Source organism: Odontesthes bonariensis, chromosome 2 (genome assembly GCF_027942865.1).
Source record: "Odontesthes bonariensis isolate fOdoBon6 chromosome 2, fOdoBon6.hap1, whole genome shotgun sequence".
In the NCBI taxonomy this organism is placed as follows: Eukaryota; Metazoa; Chordata; class Actinopteri; order Atheriniformes; family Atherinopsidae; genus Odontesthes; species Odontesthes bonariensis.
The window spans coordinates 12507805-12529990 of record NC_134507.1 but is presented as its reverse complement, the minus strand read 5'-3'; the positions used below and the strand labels follow the sequence as shown (position 1 = coordinate 12529990).

The 22186-nt window shown below is 43.3% G+C and overlaps 1 protein-coding gene across 3 annotated transcripts; it reads left to right on the top strand.

Annotated features, from left to right (window-relative positions):
- The first annotated feature begins 320 nt into the window (after positions 1–320).
- map3k4 (mitogen-activated protein kinase kinase kinase 4) lies at positions 321–21651 on the top strand. Of its 3 annotated transcripts, none has more exons than XM_075477505.1 (27): positions 321–538; positions 6270–6460; positions 6538–7973; positions 8748–9008; positions 9244–9396; positions 9529–9686; positions 11233–11349; positions 11448–11547; positions 11703–11786; positions 11891–12160; positions 12242–12391; positions 12760–12921; positions 13010–13143; positions 15292–15370; positions 15478–15556; positions 15710–15812; positions 16149–16271; positions 18133–18233; positions 18325–18405; positions 18480–18671; positions 18762–18832; positions 18922–19038; positions 19128–19287; positions 19385–19507; positions 19869–19975; positions 20422–20601; positions 20704–21651. In XM_075477505.1, the coding sequence occupies exons 1-27, from the start codon at positions 507–509 to the stop codon at positions 20722–20724; spliced, it is 4785 nt and encodes a 1594-aa protein (XP_075333620.1). In that variant the 5' UTR covers positions 321–506; the 3' UTR covers positions 20725–21651. The 3 variants fall into 3 exon arrangements, with proteins under 3 accessions (XP_075333620.1, XP_075333641.1, XP_075333631.1); XM_075477516.1 differs by lacking the exon at positions 321–538 and adding an exon at positions 661–806; XM_075477526.1 differs by lacking the exon at positions 16149–16271.
- The last annotated feature ends 535 nt before the right edge of the window (positions 21652–22186 follow it).

The window sequence follows — 22186 nt, the reverse complement described above, 5'->3', positions numbered from 1 at the left end:
ATACCTGGCAATAAAAAGCGATTCTGATTCTGATATCCCTTGCCTCCCAACCACACACACAAACACACGCGCGCACACACGCGCGCACACACTCACACACACGTGAAGAATGAACAAATCTAAAACTATCCAAAGCAGTTATTTTTAAGTACTTTTTTCTTTTCTACAGAAACGTATAACCAGTTACTCAACACATGTCAGATAACTGATTCATAATGACTGTACCCTGGTGATAAAAACAGACCATGTTCAGTTATGACAGGAGAAATGACCTATCCGAGTTGCCGTAGTAATGAAAAACTGTGGCACTCCTCCTCAATGAACGTTGGAAAGATGGCGACGGCATACGCACAAGCTACAGTTAACTGTGCCGGCGGGTAGAAAGTGCTTTAAGGAGACAAAAACCCACCTTCCTTGCAAAGGTTTACAAGTGCAAAGCCAGTCTGATATCGACTAGACATGGTACAGTCCATGCACGGCTAGGAAGAAGAAGCCACTGTCTATCTATGGAGCCTCCGGATCGCAACAAGCCCAGCAGGTATGCGAATCTGTTGTACAGACGCTACACCATCAGGACCTCGCTTTGCCAAATAGGGAGCCGCATTCGGCTCTATCGGAACGCTTGCGCACCCCTCAGAAATCGACTTCCTGTCAAATAGTGGTTCGCGTGCAGTTAATGCATTTGCAACAGTGGAGTTGTAAACTTTTTGGGGCAACATTTTTCAACGTCATTTGCTGCAGATTTTCAATTCCCGACTGGTTCGTAGAATATAGAAAGAAAGGCAAAATGCTCGCCAAATGATAAGGTAACATAACGAAAAGATATCAACTGCTGTAACAGTGCAACATGTCAGGGAACAGCTAGCTAACATCTTGTCGTAGCTGTTGCTTGTCAGTTTATTGTTCACTCGCGACTTCGCTAACACAGATTGGCGGAGCTGAACTTAGACTAGTTTTGCAAAGTGGGCCCGTGAGGTGGATTTTGAGGTATGTTCTTGGTTATTTAAGCTCTGCAGACTGTGCATTTTATCATAACAGCGACACCCCCCCCCCCCTTAAACTTCGCTGGTTTTAGCTAGCTTTTTGCTCCACTGTTACTGTTAATCTCTTAGCCAGACTTGCTGACCGTGATGTTCATGTACTGTGCAGTGTTTACACTTTGTGCATTTATTTACTTATTTTTATTCGGTTCATAACTGCTTTTGCGTAGGTGACGAAATGTTGCAAATATGCATTGCAGCGGGTGTCTGAGTAGTCTGCAGTGAGTTTGCATTGCTCAGATTTCAAAGTTGTTGGACATCTCTGCATTCTCACAGGAGAATTCATGCAGACATTACAAAGTATTTTGTCGTAAATGCGTATCTTGTGTCTTGTCGTGGAAATGCTGCAGTGTTTTGCCCCTGACCGCTGGCGACAGACCCTCAGGAATCTTCTGTTATGTCTTTCCCTCTCCTCCTCTGTTCCTGACAAGCACTTGTTTGTCTGCAGAGCAAATAACTTCGAGGGCATTTATCACGCTGGATCAGGTCTTGTCGTTTACGGGAATCCTGGTTTTGAGCTCGGAGACGGCCTTTTTTGGTCGTTTTTTTTTTTCTCTAATGACCGAGTACCAGAGGCCAGTTGTTATTACCTCTTGTGGCCACTCACTTGAAGAGGATACACAAACAGCTTGCATGATTGTGCAATACTGGCCCTGTTCATGTTATTGCTGCCCGACACAGTTACATAAAGAACAATGATGATCCATCGCTCATGCGTTTGCTGCTTTCATACCAATGTTTGGAGTTTTGGAATGTGATTCTGCAGCTCGTCTTATAGCAAGATCAAATTATTCCTTTGCATTCTTTTGCCAGTCACCATTATTCTTCTTGTCACTGCTCTGGTAATAAGAAACATAGAAGATTTGCGACAATAAGTGGTCGAAGCTGCAGGGTTTGCAGCAGAGCAACATGAACTTGCCCGTTCTTTTTTTTTTTTTTTCTATTTTAAGTGCAGACCTCTGCAGGTAGACAACATTTTGAAACTGAAATGACAAGACTCACAGTATGCACAAACAAATTCTAATGACCTCAGTGAGTTTCTACTTGTGTGCGTAAGGTTAGTGCAGAGTGACAAGTATGTTGAGAAAGATGAGTTATGTGCTTGCTTGGCAATTGAAGGCCATCTCTATCTTTGCAAGTACAGAGGTCCTTTGTCAATAATGTCTCATTCTCAGTCAGTCTGAAGACATTGTGGCTTACAGGCATTCCAGAGATTTCAGGATGTGGTGCACTGTGTGCAGTAGATTGCTGCCTGTAGCCCTGGAGGCACTCGTTGGGTAGAACTCATTAATCCCTGCATTTGCTAGCAGCACAGGCTGTAGTATACAGATGGACTGTCCTCTAGCATTTCCTAGCTGCTTCCTATCTCTGCCCACACCTGCTTCAGATGGAGACACCCGTGCTCTCACATTCTGTCTCACTCGTCTGTCATTTCCTTTGAAACAATAGAATCTTTGTAACTACTAAATGGTAGCCACTGATGATACGATATGATTGTGGAATATGGTGAGTGATCAAGAGACAAATAAAAGGGTGATTAAGTACTGCAGAATTACATGTTTGTATGCAGGATTCAGGCATTTGTAACGTGCATTGCTGTAAATGAAAGTGAATAAAGGTTTCTTTATGACTACACAGTTTCAGATTGAGTTTCAAAGGTGGAGCAGACAGCTGCTGCCATTGCATTTATGATGCCAAAGGCATTAGGTGAACGACGGCACAGTTTGCAAAAGAGTGTCTTCATTTATGTCATGTGACATGTAGCCTGAGCCTGCACTGGTACAGTAGGGTCTGGGCCATGTCTTAGACTGGGGATGTTTTTAGTAGTTTGTAAGGCTAGCTGGTAAACACAGCAATGTCCTATAGTTCAGGAGGCCGCTTACGTCAACATGCATATGTATCATATCTTGCCGAAGCAAACCTGTCTGTTGGACATATTTTGCACACTTGCATGTCGGAGAGGTTGAGCTGTCCACCCCTGCCAATGTCGCACTGTTCCAGTTCATGGGTGTGGTCATGTACGGTGTGTTCATTGTTTCTGACTTCTGTCAGCCTATGATCCAAAAACTGATCTCTGCTGGAGCGCTGCCTGTTTATCACCATTTGACAGCAGGCCAGGGATTGAAAGCGTTGAATACATGCAATGCACTTCTGTTGAGAAGACGGCACATGCACACAAATGAATTCTTTTCTATTTTTTATTCGCATGGTCTCGGTAGTAAACTATGGGCTGAATATTGTTGCCAGCAGGCACATTATTTTTACAGTGGGGGGTAATCAAGTATGCATTTGGCTTACAGAGCCTCTGCAGTCTTGCAAGCGTGACCTAATTATAGAAAAGTGTGCCCTCACAAAACCTTGGTCACCTTCTCCTCCTTTTTTCCTCCTGAAAAAAAAGAGGAAAAAAAACCCTCTTTAGTTTGGGTATTGTGAGCAAGTGTGCTCACTAACCAGCTGTGTGGTATTCAGCTGTGGGCCTCACGGGCCACGTGTCACCGCTATACAATAGAGTGCCGCTTGCTGGTACAATAGTGTGGATGGTTGGTGTCAAAGGTCAGGCCCCCCCTGACTCTGGCAGGCCTTGGTAGCACTGCCTCAGTCGCTATACAGAAAAGACTTTTGATTTTGTGCTGTTTATTATTCACTCAGTGTCTCTGCCTGGGGGCTCGAGCATTCCACTGGCCTTTATTGGAGCCCCAATGAGCCATCAGATGAGCCATTGAGAGCAACCAGACACCATCTGCAGTGATAATTCACCAGTGGCAGTCAGCGGGGGCAGCTTGAGGGCCATAATGTGGCTGTGTTGATTTCAGGACACACAGGCCAGCAACTTTCTCTGTGACGTATGTGGGTAGGTGTAGCACATGAAAAGACAAAGAATCCAGATTAAATTTCTTTCACTGCACAAAAGAATTTCGCACGGTCTTTACTGCAACTGCACAATGTGTATTTGAAATGCTCCATGGTAACCTAACAAACAACCAACTGCGATGACGTCATTGGTTCCGCTTTCATTCCTGTGTGATTTAGTCATGCTGTTCTGCATAGACGAGCCTTTTTAAAACTTGGTCTTATTCCCTCTCATGTACTATTTCTGTCCTAAGACACCCCGCAGCCATGCATGCATCGGAATGTTTAGAAACGATCGCTGTACCTGATCGTCGTTGTGATGGATGCATCAAGACTTTGGCTGCAAACTGGCTTTTTGAAATATTTAGAAGCAGGGGCAGGTTTCTACTTGGGCATGTCCTCTTCCTCTGACACAATTTCTTTTTCATTGCAAAACCAAAGTGATTTACTCTGTTTTGGTGATTAATGCCTCATTGTAACACACAGAATAGCTTACTGGGCTCTCTTGTGCCTTCGGACTGAAAAGGACTCTGTTATATCGTTCTCTTGCAGAACAAGTGGCTTTACAGTTTCTCATAATGAGTCCATAATGGAACCAGTATGCATTAATTGCATGGGTTGATTTGTGTTTTCATGACTGTTGCGGCGGACTGGTTGTGCTGTGGTGATTACCCTCGCTGTGATCGACTGTTGAATTTAAAGGTAAAATGTGTCCGAGTTCAAACACTAATGTTTTCCCAAGATCTTCAAAACTAAAACTCAAGAAGGGCCTGATCATACTCAGCCGCAGATGTACACTTGGGCAACTGTGAACATCACGGACGCATAGTTGTCAAAATCGACTTACTGCTTGGAAAACCTTAAAAGATGCTTGGAGGTTGGTGTCTGTGAGGCTATTCGATGCCAGCACTTCTTAACGAGTTAAATGTAATTTAACGGGTAAGTTTATTAATGAAATTTGAAAAGGTTGAAGCATTATCTGAACTGTCCTCCTGAAATTCTGTTTCAGAGCACTCGGAGGGGGTAAGGATTTTGTGTTTTGGGTCTTGTAGGCAAACTTCTTTTTTTTTTTCTGCTTTGTTGTACAGAATTTCTTTTCCTCTTTTTCTTTTAAGAGATAAACAAGACAGTCTTACCTCTAAAGTACCGGCTTATTAAACAATCCATGCACTCTGGTGTGCACGTGCAGAATTAGCAGCAGGTGTCTTGACTTGAATGTTCTCCAGCTGTTCTCGGACTCATTGTGTGTGTGGAGAGTCAGTCAGAATTTGCTTTGGGGCAGATGGGCAATAGATTCGAGACTCTTTGTGGGTTATTGAAAAGCTTCAGCAACTGATTTCGAGATAAAGCCCCCTCCCTTCACACCCGCTCTCCCCAGGGAAAGTGTTACAGCCTTGCTCCTTTCAACTTCATCTACAGACGTTAACAGGCACGTGTTGGGGAATGCCTTTCAGTCAGATGATCGATGGAGGGACTCATGGCGTCCTGCACACGTATCACCCGTTTCTTCCCCCTCCTTCCCTTTAACTCTCTTCTTTGGCAGGGTCAGACCATCCAACCTTTCTCTCTAATCCTATTAAAAAGCCCTCAGAAAGGCATTAGGGAACAAAGCTCTTGACATCATAATCTGGAAAGGCGTGCCTCCTGCAGTCTTTGTTATCTTTTCTCCCTTTTCCCTTTTTTCCCAGAAGGAAGTGTTTCAAGCGATTGTAGTGTTTCCTTTTTGCAGAACTGCAGCGAGCTGCTCTGGCATTTCATTGTCTGAAATTGTGTCATAATGTTGCGAAGCCACCATCATTTCCACTTCTTTATTGTTGCTCAAGATGCACTGTAATCTCGTGAAAATGGTATGCTGTTTTGCATTGTCAGTTTTCATCCAGTCGAAGACTTTCAGCTCTCAGGGGTGACTGAGTGCTCCTTGTGCAGCGTGGTTGATGACTTGGCAGTCATAATTAATGAGGGTGACTATGTCTCCCCCTCTGGTTGAGCTATTATCTTTACCACAGGTTATTATATTGCATGTGGACAGCTTTGGTCATGCACAGGGCGTTCCCGCTATACATTTTGGAAGCGGTGAGACACCAAAGGACCGACGACTCATCAGTTTGCTGAAGGCAGCAGCAGACAGGTCTAGCTGCAGTTTAGCAACCTGTTTGCCCTGCATTAGAGGAGATTTGCTGAGCTTTCTTTTGAGTGCAAACAATCCAGCACTGCTTGACCTTCTACACACATTTCTTAGGTTTTGGTTTTTGGAATGGCTGAAACACTGAGCTTTTAGATTTTTTTTTTTCATGCTGAATGTGGTGCCTGTGAATAAAATAAAAAAATCAATGCAATTGTCACTAATTTGTCTTCTCTGTATTTACCTTTCCCTGACAGGCAGGCCAAGCGAGTGGGAGATGCATCCCAACAGAACCTTGAGGTCGATGAATCCTGGGACTCTCCCAGTGAGGAAGAAGAGTCTCTGTATGGCACGTCACCTCCTTATAACCCCCGTCAGATGAAACGCATGTCTGGCAAACATCAAAAGAGCAGCCAATCAAGGAGTTCTGGTCGGTCTCCAAACAAGGGTAAGTTAATAGATCAATTAGGCAGAGGAGTATATGGGAATCTTGCATTGCACTGACTTTGTGTCTGTTTATTTCAGCGGACGTCAACCCATCTGTGCAAAGAGAGAGTCCCAAGCCAGTAGAGACCCCTGAGGAGAACAGCTACAGGCAGGGCAGGAAGCAGAGGACCACACAGCGCTCTACCGAGAGAGACCAGAAGAAGACCTTTCATGCTGAAGCAGGAACTTTCATGCTGGATCCACTTTCAAAGTCAAGTCATTTTGGTGCCCTTAACATGGATCCAAGGAAACATTACTTAAGCTTGGGCTGCAGCAGCTGCAAACTTCCTGTGACTATGCCCCACATGGCCCGTACTCATCGGCAAACCTCCAGGACAGACTGTCCCGCTGACCGCCTCAAGTTCTTTGAGACTCTACGACTCCTGCTCAAGCTCACATCTATGTCCTCCAAGAGGAAGGAGAAGGAGCAGAGAGGCTTAGAAAACATGGCCTTTATGGGTCACAACAACGAGGTCATTTGGTTAGAGCTGCAGGCGTGGCATGCACGACGGTCCACCAGTGACCAAGACGTTTTTCTTTTCACTGCTCGCCGAGCTATCCCTGACATCATCAGTGAGGTGCTGCACTTTAAGGTCAACTATGACAGACTGAGAGGGGCTCAGTGTTCAGAGTCTCAAACAATCCAGTGGGACTATGAAACTGCCCCAGATCCCGTCTGTGGAGAGAAGAGCCTCCTTCCTGTAGCAGAGACCAACCACTGTGGAGTAGATCCCTGGGGCTTTAGCGCCTGCCCCTCGTCGGCAATGAATGCAGCAGAGCCACTGGGTTCTGGCGCTGATTGCAGGGAACACCTTCAACGGCAGCGGCTGGCCTTTGAGCAAGTCAAGCGGGTTATGGAACTTTTGGAGTCTGTCGAAGCTTTGTACCCTTCTTTGCAGGCCCTACAGAAGGACTATGAAAAGTATGCAGCCCGAGACTTTCAGGGCAGGGTGCAGGCACTCTGTCTGTGGCTCAATATCACCCAGGACCTTAACCAGAAGCTGCGTGTTATGGCCACTGTGTTGGGCCTCCATGATCTGTCCCGCATCGGGTGGCCTGTCTTTGAGATACCTTCACCTCGCTGCTCCCGTGGAAATGAAGAAGAAGACAATGAGGAAGATGAAGAGAACGGCTCAACAGCCACTTTTACAGCTGAAAGTGATGGAGAGAACAGAGATGCTGTAGAAGAAGAGGAAATTGAACTTGTAGGAGAGGAAGAGTTGTCACCCATCCTGACTCCTAAAATTGCCAGATTGTTGTCAGAAGACGAGTTTCTCCCAACGGCTACTTTGGGAAATCCCGAAGTGACTGTGGGAGGAGATGTATTCTGCCCCACAGCCATTTACAGGCCATTTGTGGATAAAGCTCTGAAACAGATGGGACTGCGTAAACTGATCCTTAGACTGCACAAACTGATGGACCGCTCTCTTCAGAGGGCCAGAGCAGCGCTGCTCCGACACACTGCCGCACTGGAGGTAAAACTGTCGCACCTTAAACTCCAGCTCATCATAATTTTGTGGTTGATGGTGATGTCATCAAGTTAAAGAAAAACACACGGAAAGGAAGAGGGAGACAAAATGTAGTAATCTCATGCTGTGGAACATTGTGACCACCTGTTGTTGTGTTACAGTATTCCATTAGATCTCATTGAGTCCATGTAAACCTTCAGGTTTAGTACAGTGATACAGCCTCACACAGACTGCTGAACTAGATTCAATATTCTAAGCAGATCCAGAGATGTATTTCATATCACATACACTAACAATGCAAAGTGATTAGGCCCATTAAAAAAAAAAAAACGCATTTGCAGTTCTCACCGTGCCAAGTGCTGTAGTTCAATTACAGCAGTGAGATGGTACACTGTTTTAGAGCAGATGGAGCCAGCAACACGGCTATTTTTACTGTTGCAAAAGTTAGTAGTTTGAAAAGGCTATTAAGGAAACATCATTTCGAGAAGATTACACTGATGGGAACGTAGATGTCGGAAGTCTGAGCTCAGACCAGTTAAAGGGAGGAAAAAAGCGAATATTATGACATGGTGGTTGTTTAGTTTATTTCAATGGATCATCAGCTCATCGGGGTGACTGTGGTGTGAGGATTGAGGCCATGGAAGACACAATTAGTGTTGCGCTTATAAAAAGCTTAATAAGTTTGAATTTATTTTGAAATCAGGTTTTGACTTGTTTGTGAAATGGATTCTTCTATGGCTAAATAGACATGCAGGTTGAGTGTTTCTCCTCTACCTGCAGTTTGCAGACTTTCCCGACCCTATGCTGTACAGTGACTACCTACCAGAGCTGTCGCGCCATGTATCCTGCAGCGGTGCTGCTGATCCAGAACTCGGAGCAGACCAGGTGTCTTGGGAGGATCTGCTGGACATGGATCTCCCATCATTCCGGCCGGCGTTCCTGGTGCTATGCAGAGTCCTCCTCAACGTCATTCACGAATGCCTTAAACTGCGTCTTGAACAGAGGCCTGCTGGAGACCCTTCGCTGCTCAGTATCAAACAGGCAAGCAGCTGATGAAAGCCTGAAATGTTTTGCACAGCTAACATACCGTTAGTTGTTGCATTTATTAGCCTGTAGAGTTAAACTAAGTGGTTAAGCTTAGTTTATGTTGTTGGAAGGAAATAAATAAATAAATCTTGTGATTACCCATGGTTAACATTTTAGTAGTGAGCTTGAAGACTGTAACACGTCGGATGGATGTATCAGTTTTCTTACATGTATTACCTGTGCTCTGCAGTTGGTGCGTGAGTGCAAAGAGGTTCTTAAGGGAGGCCTCCTGATGAAGCTGTATTACCAATTCATGCTGCGCGGAGTGGTAACTGATGCTCAAGGCTTACAAACAAATGCCAATATTGATGAGTTTGAAGAAGACCTCCACAAGATGCTGGTGGTAAGATTCTTAAACCGTCTCTCTTCTCCGCCTCAGCTTGCACAGTGTAAATGGGCAGATTAACCATGTGTGTTTACGCTTAGGTTGTGTATAAAAGATCGTGTGGTTCTAACATTTTCTGCTGTTTTGTAGGTTTACTTTGAGTATATGCACAGTTGGATTAAGATGCTGCAGCAGTTGCCTCAGGCCTCTCACAGCTTAAAGAACCTGTTGGAGGAAGAATGGCAGTTCACCAAGGTTATTACTCCTTACATCCGTGGAGGGGAGGCCCAGTCTGGGGAGCTTTTCTGGTGAGTGTACTTGAATATCACCTATAATGTGCCCAGGATTTGACCTAACTAATAGTCCAATAGCATGTAGACAAGTAAAAAGCGTATGGTACATGATGATGCATCTGTTTGTTTGCAGTATTTTAATGTGATGAAAGTGTCATCTTAGCCAGTGGTTAGAAATGATTTCAGAGCAAGCATAAGGGTTGCTTAGTTTTGAAGAGGGCTTGAAAAAAGTCATTAGGATTATAAACTCGTTAATACAATGAGTGGTATATCAATTGACAAGCAGAGTAATTATCTTGTACACAGTCTGCCCTCTTTTTGCAGGTCAGATTTCAAGGTAAGGAGTGACCTACTTTACTCCACTCCAGTCCTCCTCCAGGGTCAGCCTCTTTTGGGATCGAAAGAACCTAATACCCCTTGAGGCAAATAATTACCGTATAAGAGAACGTGCAGTTATTAGCCTGAGAACTAACACTAGGACATGCCATTACTTGACCAGCAATACTTACACTTCACCTCATCTACACGTTCAGCCATTGATGTTTGGCTGGTGTTAAATTGTCCCAAAACCCAAAACGCCATCAAAATTCCTCTGTCGCGTATCGCCTCCGTAAACCCTGGGACTCACTGTTGATATTTTCCTCTATTATTTAGTTTAGCATGGATAAAAATGAACCAATATTCGTTTTTTGTGATGTAAGAATGCTGTTGTAATTACTGACAAATGGGAAATCAGCATTTTCATGTTCCAACTGGGGAAAACTTTAAGAACGCCAGTTAGAAGTTAGATTTCTTTGTTCGGAAACAAATGATTAAATAAAGTATTAGTAGAGTATTATAAGCTAAAGGGATCTATATAACTAATTGATTTGTTATTTACAGCCAATCAGAAATTGGAGCTGAAGAGATTTAGACTCACACTTCCGAGTAGCAGCGAATGCAGCACGATTTAAAGTTCAGGCTGCGTGACAGTAAAGAAAAAGGAGAAAACATTTGATCATTTTACACTGAGCGGAGGTGTGACGTCGAAATCGAATTCAAATCTGAACCGCTCGCTGAATGAGATATTATCAGACCCAGTGGGCCCTAAACAAAGACGTTCGACCTGTAATGATTTGATGGCATAATAGTAAAGATAATCAAATCTAGGTTCTAATGCATGTACATTTACATCCACTTCCCTCCACTTCAAAACACTGAGCTGGATGATAGAGAAATGTGCCCGTGTGTGGCAGACCCATCTCCACGTGCTCCTTTTACTGCGTTTGTGTGTCTGCGTGTGTGCTTGGCAGCTGTGTCCTATGAGTAGTTAACAGTAAGTTGCCTTTAGAACTTGGAAGTGCTGACACAGCACTTGAAGACTTGAATTGACTGCTCATTGGAAAGGAATGCGTTGGACGACACTGGAAGCTATGTGATGATTGCGCTGAAAAACAATGAAAACACTGCTTTTTACACATTTGCAAGTTTATCAGCTCAATAAATGAGTTGTGTAGCTTGTATGACTTTAGTCGTTTGTTATTATTTCAATGAAACTTATAGAGTGTTCTTGTCTTTGCAGCAACATTGCCGGGATGCTGCTCGAATCCACCGGAGAATTTCTGGATGCTGGCTTGCAGAAAAGTGGCAAAAAATTTTGGGAAAATGCAGATGACAGCGCACCCTCGGATGAGATCAGGTAGGGAGGGTGACGGAAACTGAAAGATTCAAGCTGGCGTTGACCATCTTTTGTCCCAGCGGGGTTGGTTTAAACTCTGAACCTTTTGAATTCTCCAGGCGGTCAGTTATCGAGACCAGCCGGTCACTAAAAGAGTTGTTCCACGAGGCCAGGGAGCGAGCATCCAAGGCGCTTGGATTTGCTAAAATGCTCCGCAAGGTGAGAGGCATCAGTGAAAACTTTTTTCATCCCACTTGAAACAGAAAGCCACAACTGCACCAACTTGCAGTTTATCTATGACCTGTTTCCTCTGTTCACTGAAGAACTGGGACTGTGTGCTCTGAGACCAACTTTGTTTGCGTACCTCTCTGCAGGACTTGGAAGTTGCTGCGGATTTCGGTATCACGAGTGGGGTGACCTGTCTCCTGGAGGCACTGAAAAAGAGAAACTATGTCAAGGTGGGCTTTATTTTTTCATTTTTTTCTTTTAAATGTCGAATTTTTCCTCTTTGTCCTCGGGTCATTTGTGCAACTATTTAACCTCCCTGTTTTTTCCCACCCAGGTTCAGATTCCAGGCTTGGATGAACTCCAAGTTTTTGTTCCGTTCGGCCTGAAGGATCAGCGGGCTCTCGTACTACAGCTTCTTAATGCTGCTGCCGGCAAAGACTGCTCCAAAGAGCCGGATGAAATTGCTGAGGACGACGCCTACCTGCTCATTAGCAAACACAGAGCTGGCGATTTCGCTACAGATTCTGAGTGGGCTCAGTGGGACGGAGAGCTTCTGAAACTGGTCCCACAAATGGAAACTGTTGACACTTTAAGGGCCATGAAGGTGTGGAACTTTTCATTATTGTCATTATTGTTTTAAAATGTTTCATGTGTGTTTACAAGCCTATCCACTGGTCCCATTCAGGTGGAGAACATGCTGCTGATAGTGATGCAGTCGGCTCACCTGGTGACCCAGCGAAAGGCTTTTCAGCAGTCCATGGAGGATGTGCTTACCCTTAACCGGGAGCAAACATCTAGTCAGCCTCTCATTGCAAGCGCTCTGGAGGATCTCAAGGTACTTGCATAACCACATGCCATGCTGCTGCGGAGAGAGTTTTGTATATCTGTCCTACTTTCAGAGCTGTTTTTATTTCAGTTGCTATTATTAACTCTGAATTTCCGTTCTATGTTAACATCACGTGACTTATTGAGCAACTTTCTGGCCCCATTTTTGAGGTATTGGCTTAAAGAAGTCCCTAAACTTAAAAAAAAGCTGTTTCATTGAAAGCTGCAAGAAGAGAACACAATTCTCACAAGATGCTGTCAGTGTTAGTTTTGAAGCTTTCATCGGTGGCTTTCTGCTGACCTTTCGTAGCATGAGATGGTGAGAACAAAAACATTCTTTTGCCTTATTTGTTCCTTTATTTTTCTCTCCACCTATAGAACAAGGCCTTACAGCTATGCATTAAGATAAGCACAGCCATCGACCGGGTGGAATGCATGTTCACCACAGAGTTTGAGGCAGAGGTGGATGAATCCGAGTCAGCCACTCTGCATCAGTACTACAGGGAGGCAATGATACAAGGCTACAATTTTGCCTTTGAGGTAAAAGCATGCAACAATTAAGTGTGACACCATATGCGTTTTAAGAAATATTATCATAATATATCCTTGTTTCTTTTTTTCTTTAAAGTACCACAAGGAGGTAGTGCGCCTGATGTCAGGGGAGTTCAGGCAGAGGATTGGGGAGCGCTACATTGCCTTTGCCCGCAAGTGGATGACTTATGTCCTGACCAAATGTGAGAGTGGCAGAGGGACTAAGCCCAGGTGAGCACTCGCATTTGTAGATAATTCACTTAGGTTTCGTTTTGGCTTTGGTGGGTTGCAGGGTCTGTCAGCTAGTGTGGTGTTCACGAGGCTGCCTTTTATTTAAAGTAAATACCGTCGGCTTTGATAAGAGGGTTTTCAAACCCAAACAGGAAGATGGTTTTATTAATTACGGTTGTTTGATGTGTCGTTTCCTCCATTTCAAGGGATGAAAAGTAATCAGATGTCTGACTCAAAAGCTATTTTATTGACAACTATAAGCTATTCCATAATAGTTTAATTAAACAATGAATGGGTCTGCAGGTGCCTCCCGCTTTGTGGTATGTTCAGCATGGGATTAAAGGAAGTTCTCAGTGCAAGTGTTCGTCTGTAGGTTGCAGAAAACAAATCCATTAGAGATAGATGTACATTAGGAGTGGGCAAATCTATAGTTTGGTTCACTGGCACTAAGAAAGCACACTCAGGAGGTTGGCAACATCAGAATGGATGGAGGTCCACAGATGACAGAAGTGGTGGATCATAGGAGGATTCTGTACATAGTGGGTAAAATAAATAAATAAATAAATATCCATCATTCAAAATAACAGTGGCTGGAAGGAAGACATTTTTATCCAGGTATAACGTAAAGAAAATACGCCAAGAGGGCAAATACAGCTCATGATTGAAAGCAAGCACCATCGCAAGTAAACCGTACGGAGGCAGTGTGATGGTATGAACATGCAAGTTTCAGTGGCATTGGGTCAAAAAATGTTTGTCAATGATGTTCCAGATGAAAGAAGCAGCCAAACGAATTCTGTACAGGGACATACTATCTGCTCCTCTAAAACCAAACGCCGAAAAGTTGATTTGAGAGTGCTTCCTGACACAGATGTATAATGACCCCAAAACCCACCATGAAAGCAGTTGAAAGCAGCCATGTTCTGCAATTGCTAACGCAGTCAACAGATCTCAACCTGTTCCAGCTGCAGTTCACTTGCTGAAAATGAGACTAAAGAGGACAAAAAGCAAACAATAATTTAAGTCGGCCACAGTAAAGGTCTGGCAAGACATCACAAATTCATTGCCTACAGATCATTCTAAACAAAGTATCAGAGATGAACGTATCACTTATAGTCATCTTCTCCCGTTTAATTACGTTTCAGCCCCCGAAAATAAGGGACTACGCATGAAACTGCCTTTGAATTATATATTTGTTAACCTCTTGAAGTAAAGCTCAATCTTTAACTGTTCAGCTTCAGTCTATTTGTCTTCTTTGTCAAGAGCTTACATGCTACCATAATAACGCCGTACTTGAACGATAAATATAGCATTTTGACATAACGCCAAGTAATAGAGTGAAGCCAGCCAGTAGCTACCTGAGATGCTGGTTGCATAACGGGTCCAATTTTTATTTCCAATTTTATGACAGATATGCGAGGGGCAAAAAATAAGAGAAAAATAAGCACAAAGTCAGTTGTCATAGTGATCATGTTTTAAATTTGGCATGTGGCCCAGAAAAAGTCAATAATGTTTCTATAAATGCTTTCATGCTTTGGTCAAAGACGAAAGATGAAATCCCAGTTATGGTGATTGAGGAGATGTGTGACCACATGTGGCCACCTTTAGGGAAAGTGCTGCAGCCAGCATCCAATCTTCTAGATGCTCTGCTTTTTTTCTGTGTAGCTGCTCCAAAGGCTCAAATTGGAAAATCTCAGAACTTTTCAGAAAGGCATTGGTGTTGCACGGCTGCTTTTTTTTTTTTTTTTTTTTTTTTTTTTTTTGTCCTCGTCCTCAGACAACCAATGGCATGAGCCGCTAACCTGCAAAAGTAATAACTGGTCCTCACTGTTTCTGTTGTCCGTAACTTGTCAGATAAAAAATGAACTCATAAACGGATAAATAAAATTATTAAGAATGAAAGAATCTGTGGGAGCCGATCGGACATGAACGAAATATTTCTGGCAGTAAGATTAATATCTGTTATAGCTGAAACATTTTGCTAAAGGGAAAACTTCCCCCAGCCTGTCCCGTAAGTGAAAGCAGATCACGCAGACACTGCAGAGCCAGTCGTCTCCCTGAATGTTGCTCTCATTGCATAGATAATCATCTGAATGAAGCCCTGTGGCTTGTTCAACATTAAAACACTGACCTTGTGTTTAACTTCCATAGATGGGCGACTCAGGGTTTTGACTTTCTTCAGGCTATTGAACCCGCCTTCATCTCTGCATTACCTGAGGACGACTTTCTTGTAAAGCTACCTGTTTTCTTCCTTTCTTTCTTTGTTTTCTGCAAGTTACACAACAAGCATGCGTGGATTGTGATATTTCTATTAAAGGTGTACTTTTATTTTTGCAGAACTTACAAGCCTTGATGAATGAATGTATTGGACATGTGATTGGGAAACCTCATAGCCCTGTTACTGGCCTCTACATCGGTAAGATACTCTCCAGTGAACTCTTGGTGGCTTCCGGGTCTGGAGTTCACAATTGATTTCAGCCATGAATTTCACTGAGTGCATTACTGTTCTAAGTTTCCCTTTTGTACAAGATGTGACTTTATTAAACTTTGGTCTTTTCCTTTTTTCCAGCGCCTAGAAATAATCCTCGTCCTGTGAAGGTTCCCGCCCCTGTTCGCTGCCATAGTGACCCACCAAACCCTAATTTGTTCATCCCTAATGCTGAGGGTTTCAGGTAAGTTACTGCCATCTGTGGTGTTTCAATCTTCATACTGCATGGCTTTGCTTTTTCTACTTCTGGCTTTGCTCTTAAGTTAAGCATATGGATGGTTCTGTGTGCATATGCGTCAATACATTAGTGGGTTCTCTCTCTTTTTTTTTCTTTTTCTTTTGATTTACTTTTTCTTTTATTGGTTCAATGTCCATAGTGCGTGGAATGAGTGTTGCGTGTCTGTCACCCAGTCTCTCTCACACACACACACACACACACACACACACACACACACACATCCAATGCAATCCAACTCTCCTCCCAACCCAGCGCTCCTCAGTTTGTTTTTTCACCACACAGCTCTCGAAGTCTCCCCTGCGATCTCCGGAACCAGCTGTTCCCCAACGGCCCTCGCCCTGTCCCTCAGGGCCCGGGGGAACACAGCCACTCCAAAGCACCCGGCAGCAGTCCCAATGACGTCAGGTAGCCTTGCCCAAAGTACAAACTCTCACAAAAATGTCCAAAATTTGAAACGCTGGCACAAAAAAAAAAAATGCAACCCATTGCTAATTTCTTGTGAAGCTTCTGCAAATAAGAGGGAACGCCTCATGTTGAGATCTGAAAATTTGTCGCCGGAAAAGGGGGCATTTTCATCTGTGCTGCCAAACAGACGAGCAAAAAGTCAGTTAAAGCTGCTGAATGTTTAATTTGGGCACAACACAGATTTACATCTAGCGTTAATCTTTTGTAGTTGTGTATGTAGGGGCTTATGTTTTTTTTTATATATATATATATATTTTTTTTTTTTTCCCAAGTCTATAATGCTGCATCCACAGCATGGCTTTTGTTATGTAGAATTATTATCATAGCTTGCTACAAGATGCCTCTAAAATATAATCTGAATGGATCTGATGTCCGTCAAAAAAAATTTAATTGAACTTCAAAATGCACTTAAGAAATGTCATTTTGAGCCCCTGTTGTTTGAATGAAGCTTTTAGGAGCCCTCCACAATGTTTCCAAACCTGGAAAAGTGAAAAAAAAGAACCACCTGAAAAAAGAAACACACCTTGCAGTCCTGTTCCTGGTCATGGAAGAGCCAGTGGTTGTTGGGCATGGTTGTTGTGAAAATGAGCTCTGTCCTAGTGAAAGAGTGGGACGTGAACTTCTGCTTTTTAGTGCTATTTACATCAGTCTTGCTTTGACGCTGGTGATTCACTGCTATTTGGCTTTCTGATGTATTAGTGTGTGGTATTGAAACTTCTCTAGAGATCTAACATTGTGTGAATGATTGCTGCATGCTGAGCTGTTAATGGATTTCAAAAGGCACTTATAATAGTCTCTGCTTCTCGTTAAATGTGTTCTGTTTTTTTTCCTGAAATCCTAATGTTGCCATGATGCAACCTTGCACTGGAATCAATTTAACACATTTTTTCCCTTGTAAATGTATTTTCTGTGGTCTAATAATGAATACAGAATTTTAAGAAAAGCTTTGAAAATGTGTTGAAAAGAAAAAGCTTAAATATATTGTAGAGGTAGAGACCTATTCAGATTTTGTTTCCTCTCTGTGTTTTGCTCTGTTAAGCTTTTCTTTAACTCTGATCAGCCTCCTCGTCTCATACCTCCACATCATGTTGCTGTTGCTGCCGTGCTTCACCTTTAAGACCTTCAGGCATGAGTCACAGAAATGACGTCAAGTAAAAATTTTTGTTTAGCAGAATCTTTGAAAACCTTAACTGAAAAGAGGCTTTTGTCTGGGCTCCCTGCTCACGTGTGGACATTGAAGTTCCATCTTCACACATGATCTCTGGATTGATTTAAATTTTTTGTTATTCTATTATTTTTCCCCACAGGCTTGAGCATTGTTCTGTGTCTCTACGGGCATTTCTTTTCACAACCTCAAGACTTTGTTAATCCTCTAACATGCGTCGTCAGCTTTAAAAAAAAAAAAAAAGATCTCCAGTATCTGTTGATGCAGCAAAAAAACAAGTTTTAATGATTATTTTGAAGGATTTGAATGCCTTGAGTCCTCTGTGTAGAAGCAGAAGATCGGGAATGTTTCTTTCTCACACAGCATCTCAACTTAAAGATGATTTCATTTCTTTTCTGGGTGGGTGACCAGTGCTTTTAGAATAACAGAGTCCTGTATTTTTTTTAATTTCCACTTTTTTTTTGTTTGTTTTTAAATATAAAGGAGACCTGGTCATTTTAACGAGTGCATACTCTTGTACAGACATGATCTCTAATACGGCAATTCAAAGAAAACCTTCCCAAACAGAAACAAACCATCTGGTTCAGTTGTTTTTTATCGTATCACATTAGTGTCTTTTTTTTTTTGTCTTTTTAGGGGATCCAGTTTCCATGAAAATGACCGACTGTCATCAGTTGCAGCAGAGTTGAATTTCAAATCCCTGAGCCGCCACTCAAGCCCCACCGAGGACAGAGAAGGTGGGCACATTCAATGATCTGCAGAGCTGTTAAATAAACGTTGCCTAATAACCTTCCTTGCCGGACTCCTTACGTGGTTTATTTTGTTCAGAACCTTCATATCCAAAGGGAGACCCTAACAGCGCCGCACGCCGTAGCTGGGAGCTTCGCACCTTCATCAGTCAGTCCAAGGGTGGGTTTCTTAAGTGATGAGGCATCTTGCACTGACCATTCGATATGAAAGTCTGACGGACTTTTCATTTGTAGACACGGCAGCACGGCAAAGCCCCATGGAGGCCGTCCGTCACTCCATACGCAAGTTCGAGGAGAAACGATACGGAATGATGAAGCAGCGCAACATCATTGGTCAAGTTTGCCACACCCCCAAATCCTACGACAATGTAATGCATGTCGGGCTCAGGAAGGTGACTTTCAAATGGCAGAGGGGCAACAAGATAGGTACGCCTCCACGGTGACCATTGTGGTTATGATTCGCTTTATTCAGCACACGTGCAGATGGTGATGTCATGTTTGTGTGCTTGATGTCAGGTGAGGGCCAGTATGGGAAGGTGTACACCTGCATCAATGTTGACACTGGAGAACTAATGGCAATGAAGGAGGTATGTTGCAAAGTTTACAGAGTTGACTTGTTTCTAAAAGAGAAATCACTGAAGATGCGTAGTGAGTCTTTCATTTTTCTTTCATATAGATCCGATTCCAGCCGAATGATCACAAAACCATCAAGGAGACTGCGGATGAGCTGAAAATATTTGAAGGCATTAAACACCCAAACCTGGTGCGGTACTTTGGAGTCGAGCTCCATCGGGTAAGAAGCTCCCATATAAGCATGGATTCGGGTAACACGTGCTGCAAACTGGAAGGGTTTAGCATAAATGTGCACGTGCTCACCTGCAGGAGGAGATGTACATCTTCATGGAGTACTGCGATGAGGGCACTCTGGAGGAGGTGTCCAGACTGGGGCTCCAGGAACACGTCATCAGGCTTTACAGTAAACAGATCACTACAGCCATCAACGTCCTCCATGAACACGGCATCGTCCACCGCGACATCAAGGGTCGGTGTCGAGTGCTCCTTTTGAAACGGACGCGCAGAAAATTCAACAAAGCTCTCAGCGATCATGAACTTGCTTTTCTCATATTTGTTTGTATCAGGAGCCAACATCTTCCTGACTTCATCAGGCTTGATTAAGCTCGGGGACTTTGGCTGCTCGGTTAAGTTGAGGAACAACACTCACACCATGCCAGGGGAGGTGAACAGCACACTGGGAACAGCTGGTAAGAATTTTTATCTGGTGTCAGGATTGCACCCCCGACCATTTGGGGTATTTGATTTTATTCTACTTGTCAGTCGGTTTCCCTCACATGCTGTGATGTACACAACGGCATTGGTCTTCATGTTGATGAAAATCTTTGTATACTGATAGTATTTCCTTTTTGTTCTATGTTGATGAATTGGATCCAGTCTTTATACATTTTCTACATGCTATTTCAGCCTTTTTATGTTTTTCTACCAGACACTTTTTCCATTGATCTTATGTGTGCATGCAAAACAATCCTGCATCCGCGTAATCTTGTTATTACCGGTAATGATGCATTCTTGGATTAATTGTTGGTTGCTTGTACCAACATTTTCTAGCATACATGGCACCTGAAGTCATTACGAGGGCAAAGGGGGAAGGTCATGGGCGAGCAGCAGACATCTGGAGTTTGGGCTGTGTCCTTATTGAGATGGTGACTGGAAAGGTAAGAAGCGATTGAAAAGATGTTTCCTGTCTGAATTCGCAAGACAAAAACACCAGGCGTTTGTACCTTAGTCCTGGATCAAGGAAAGGAAGAAACAGGTTGAACTTGAATTTTTGTAGTTCCGTTGTTGTTATTATTCCAAAGAAGATAAACCGTTGATAAAATTGTCCTTCTGCTTGCAGTTTGTATGTCATGACCACAGTTGAGTAAAAATTTCTGTTCCATTTGGTTACTAAAGCCCCATTTTGGCTACAAGTTTCCGTTTCAGCCAGTGGACCCGTTAACTGCGAGACTGTCAGAGAAAAATGACTGTGGTTACTAAATGTAGTATGTTATTTTCGCCCCCCATGCCTTAACATTTCAAGAATACATCCTCCTTTCTTTCCTGGAGAGGAAATTGGCCTCAAGGAAATGACTCACCGTTTTACCTGTATCTCAACCTGCAGCGGCCGTGGCACGAGTACGAGCACAACTTTCAGATCATGTACAAAGTGGGCATGGGCCACAAACCCCCCATTCCTGAGAAGCTGAGCACAGAGGGGAAGGACTTCCTCGGTCATTGCCTGGAGAGTGAACCTAAACGTCGCTGGACAGCCAGTATGCTGCTTGACCACCCGTTTGTCAAGGTGAGAAGCACTGCATACATTGTTTGTTTTTGTGTGTGTTTGACTCTCAAGTTTGTCGGCCAGAAAGTCCTCACCAGAGCTGCCACCTCTTGTCTGTTTCAGGTTTGCACAGATGAAGAGTGAACGGCACCTCTTTGGCTTTTACGTTTACAAACTGAAGCACTACTGTACATGCTGTTTGCAAAAGGAAACAGAACTGTGGACTCGGAGAAGAGGGAGTTTTAAGCTGAAGGCACATGGAGTTAAACTGAGGAACTAATACAATATCATTTCAGAGGACAACTGGATCTATGGATTATAGAATTGTTGTATCTTTTATGTATCCACGGGCCCGTGGGAGGAGGGGCAGGGGTGGGACTGTACATATTGTAAGAATAGGATTGGCTTTAATTCATGTATAAACAATATTGTAAAGTTTAAGTAATTATTGCCACATTTATTTGTTCTAACTGGTGAAGAGATGTTTGAAAAGGCATTGAGGAATACTTTTTTTTTCCGTTTGTTTGTTTGTTTTTAACATATTGGAGGGGGAGGGTGGGCGAATACCTATAGCACTTTTAAAACTGTTTACCCAAGGGGACAGTTGAGTAGAGAAGGGGCGAATCTTATTTCAGTTGCCCTTTGAGACTGAAAAAGACGTGGTAAGTCTCGGTGAATGGAAGGAGGCACTGGGTTACCTTTTTATAAAACAAATACCATCCAAATAGTCAAGATACATTTATCAGTTATCATCCAGCAAGTGCAGGCTCAAGGAATGACTTTTTGTTCATGTGTTTTCTTTGCCTTTGCTGAGGAGAAAATGTCACGTTGGAGCTATGTTCACTTCCACTGGTCATCTGTGAAGAGCTGTCCATGTGACGGGAGCATAGCCAACTAAAGAGGAGAAATGGGGCCTACTCTCCCTCCCTGCTGCTGAGCGCAACACACACACACACACACACACACACTCACTGACACACGCCACAACTTCTGGTCCTCTGCTGCTCTACAGTGTTTACTATGTAAAAATATTATTAATAAACCAATCCTCTTTTTTTTTTTTTTTAATAATTTGTTTATTTTGTCTTTCACCATTCAAGATGTTTGTTGTTAGCCAAGTTTTTCAAAAGTCGAACACTTCCATCCGTTTTAGGGCATACTGAGCATGAAACGAGCCTCGGCCTGTCTCGAATCATGAAAAACAGACAAAAATTTTCCTATGACGGTCCATATTTATTAATTAGGCATTAAGTAGTTGTAGAGGAATTCTAAGTTGTGCATTTTAGTGACCAACAATAAAGTCAAAGCATCGTGGCATGTAATTAAGTTCTGTATATGAAAAATACAGAATGTAAAAAAACTTGAGTCTTTAGCCCCGTTTCCACTATGCAGTCTGGTACGGGTCGGTTCAGAACGGTTCGCTTGTTTCAGTGTTTCCACTACCACGAAAGCGTACCGGTCCCATGGTACCTGTTACCATTTTTGTAACCCTTCTGCTTGGGGTACCTAGCACACAGGACCGGTTCCCTTGGGGAGGATAAACCAGTTTGCTTCGGCACGCACTCCGCCCACCCCGGGGGTCCCTGACCCTGCGACCCGACCCGAC

Excerpts from the sequence above, each read along its gene's own strand:
- map3k4 (XM_075477505.1), top strand. The coding sequence starts at position 507 with ATGGAGCCTCCGGATCGCAACAAGCCCAGCAG. Across the intron at positions 9,687-11,232 it reads CAGTCTGGGGAGCTTTTCTG|CAACATTGCCGGGATGCTGC; the intron begins GTGAGTGTACTT and ends TTGTCTTTGCAG. Across the intron at positions 11,350-11,447 it reads GCACCCTCGGATGAGATCAG|GCGGTCAGTTATCGAGACCA; the intron begins GTAGGGAGGGTG and ends TGAATTCTCCAG.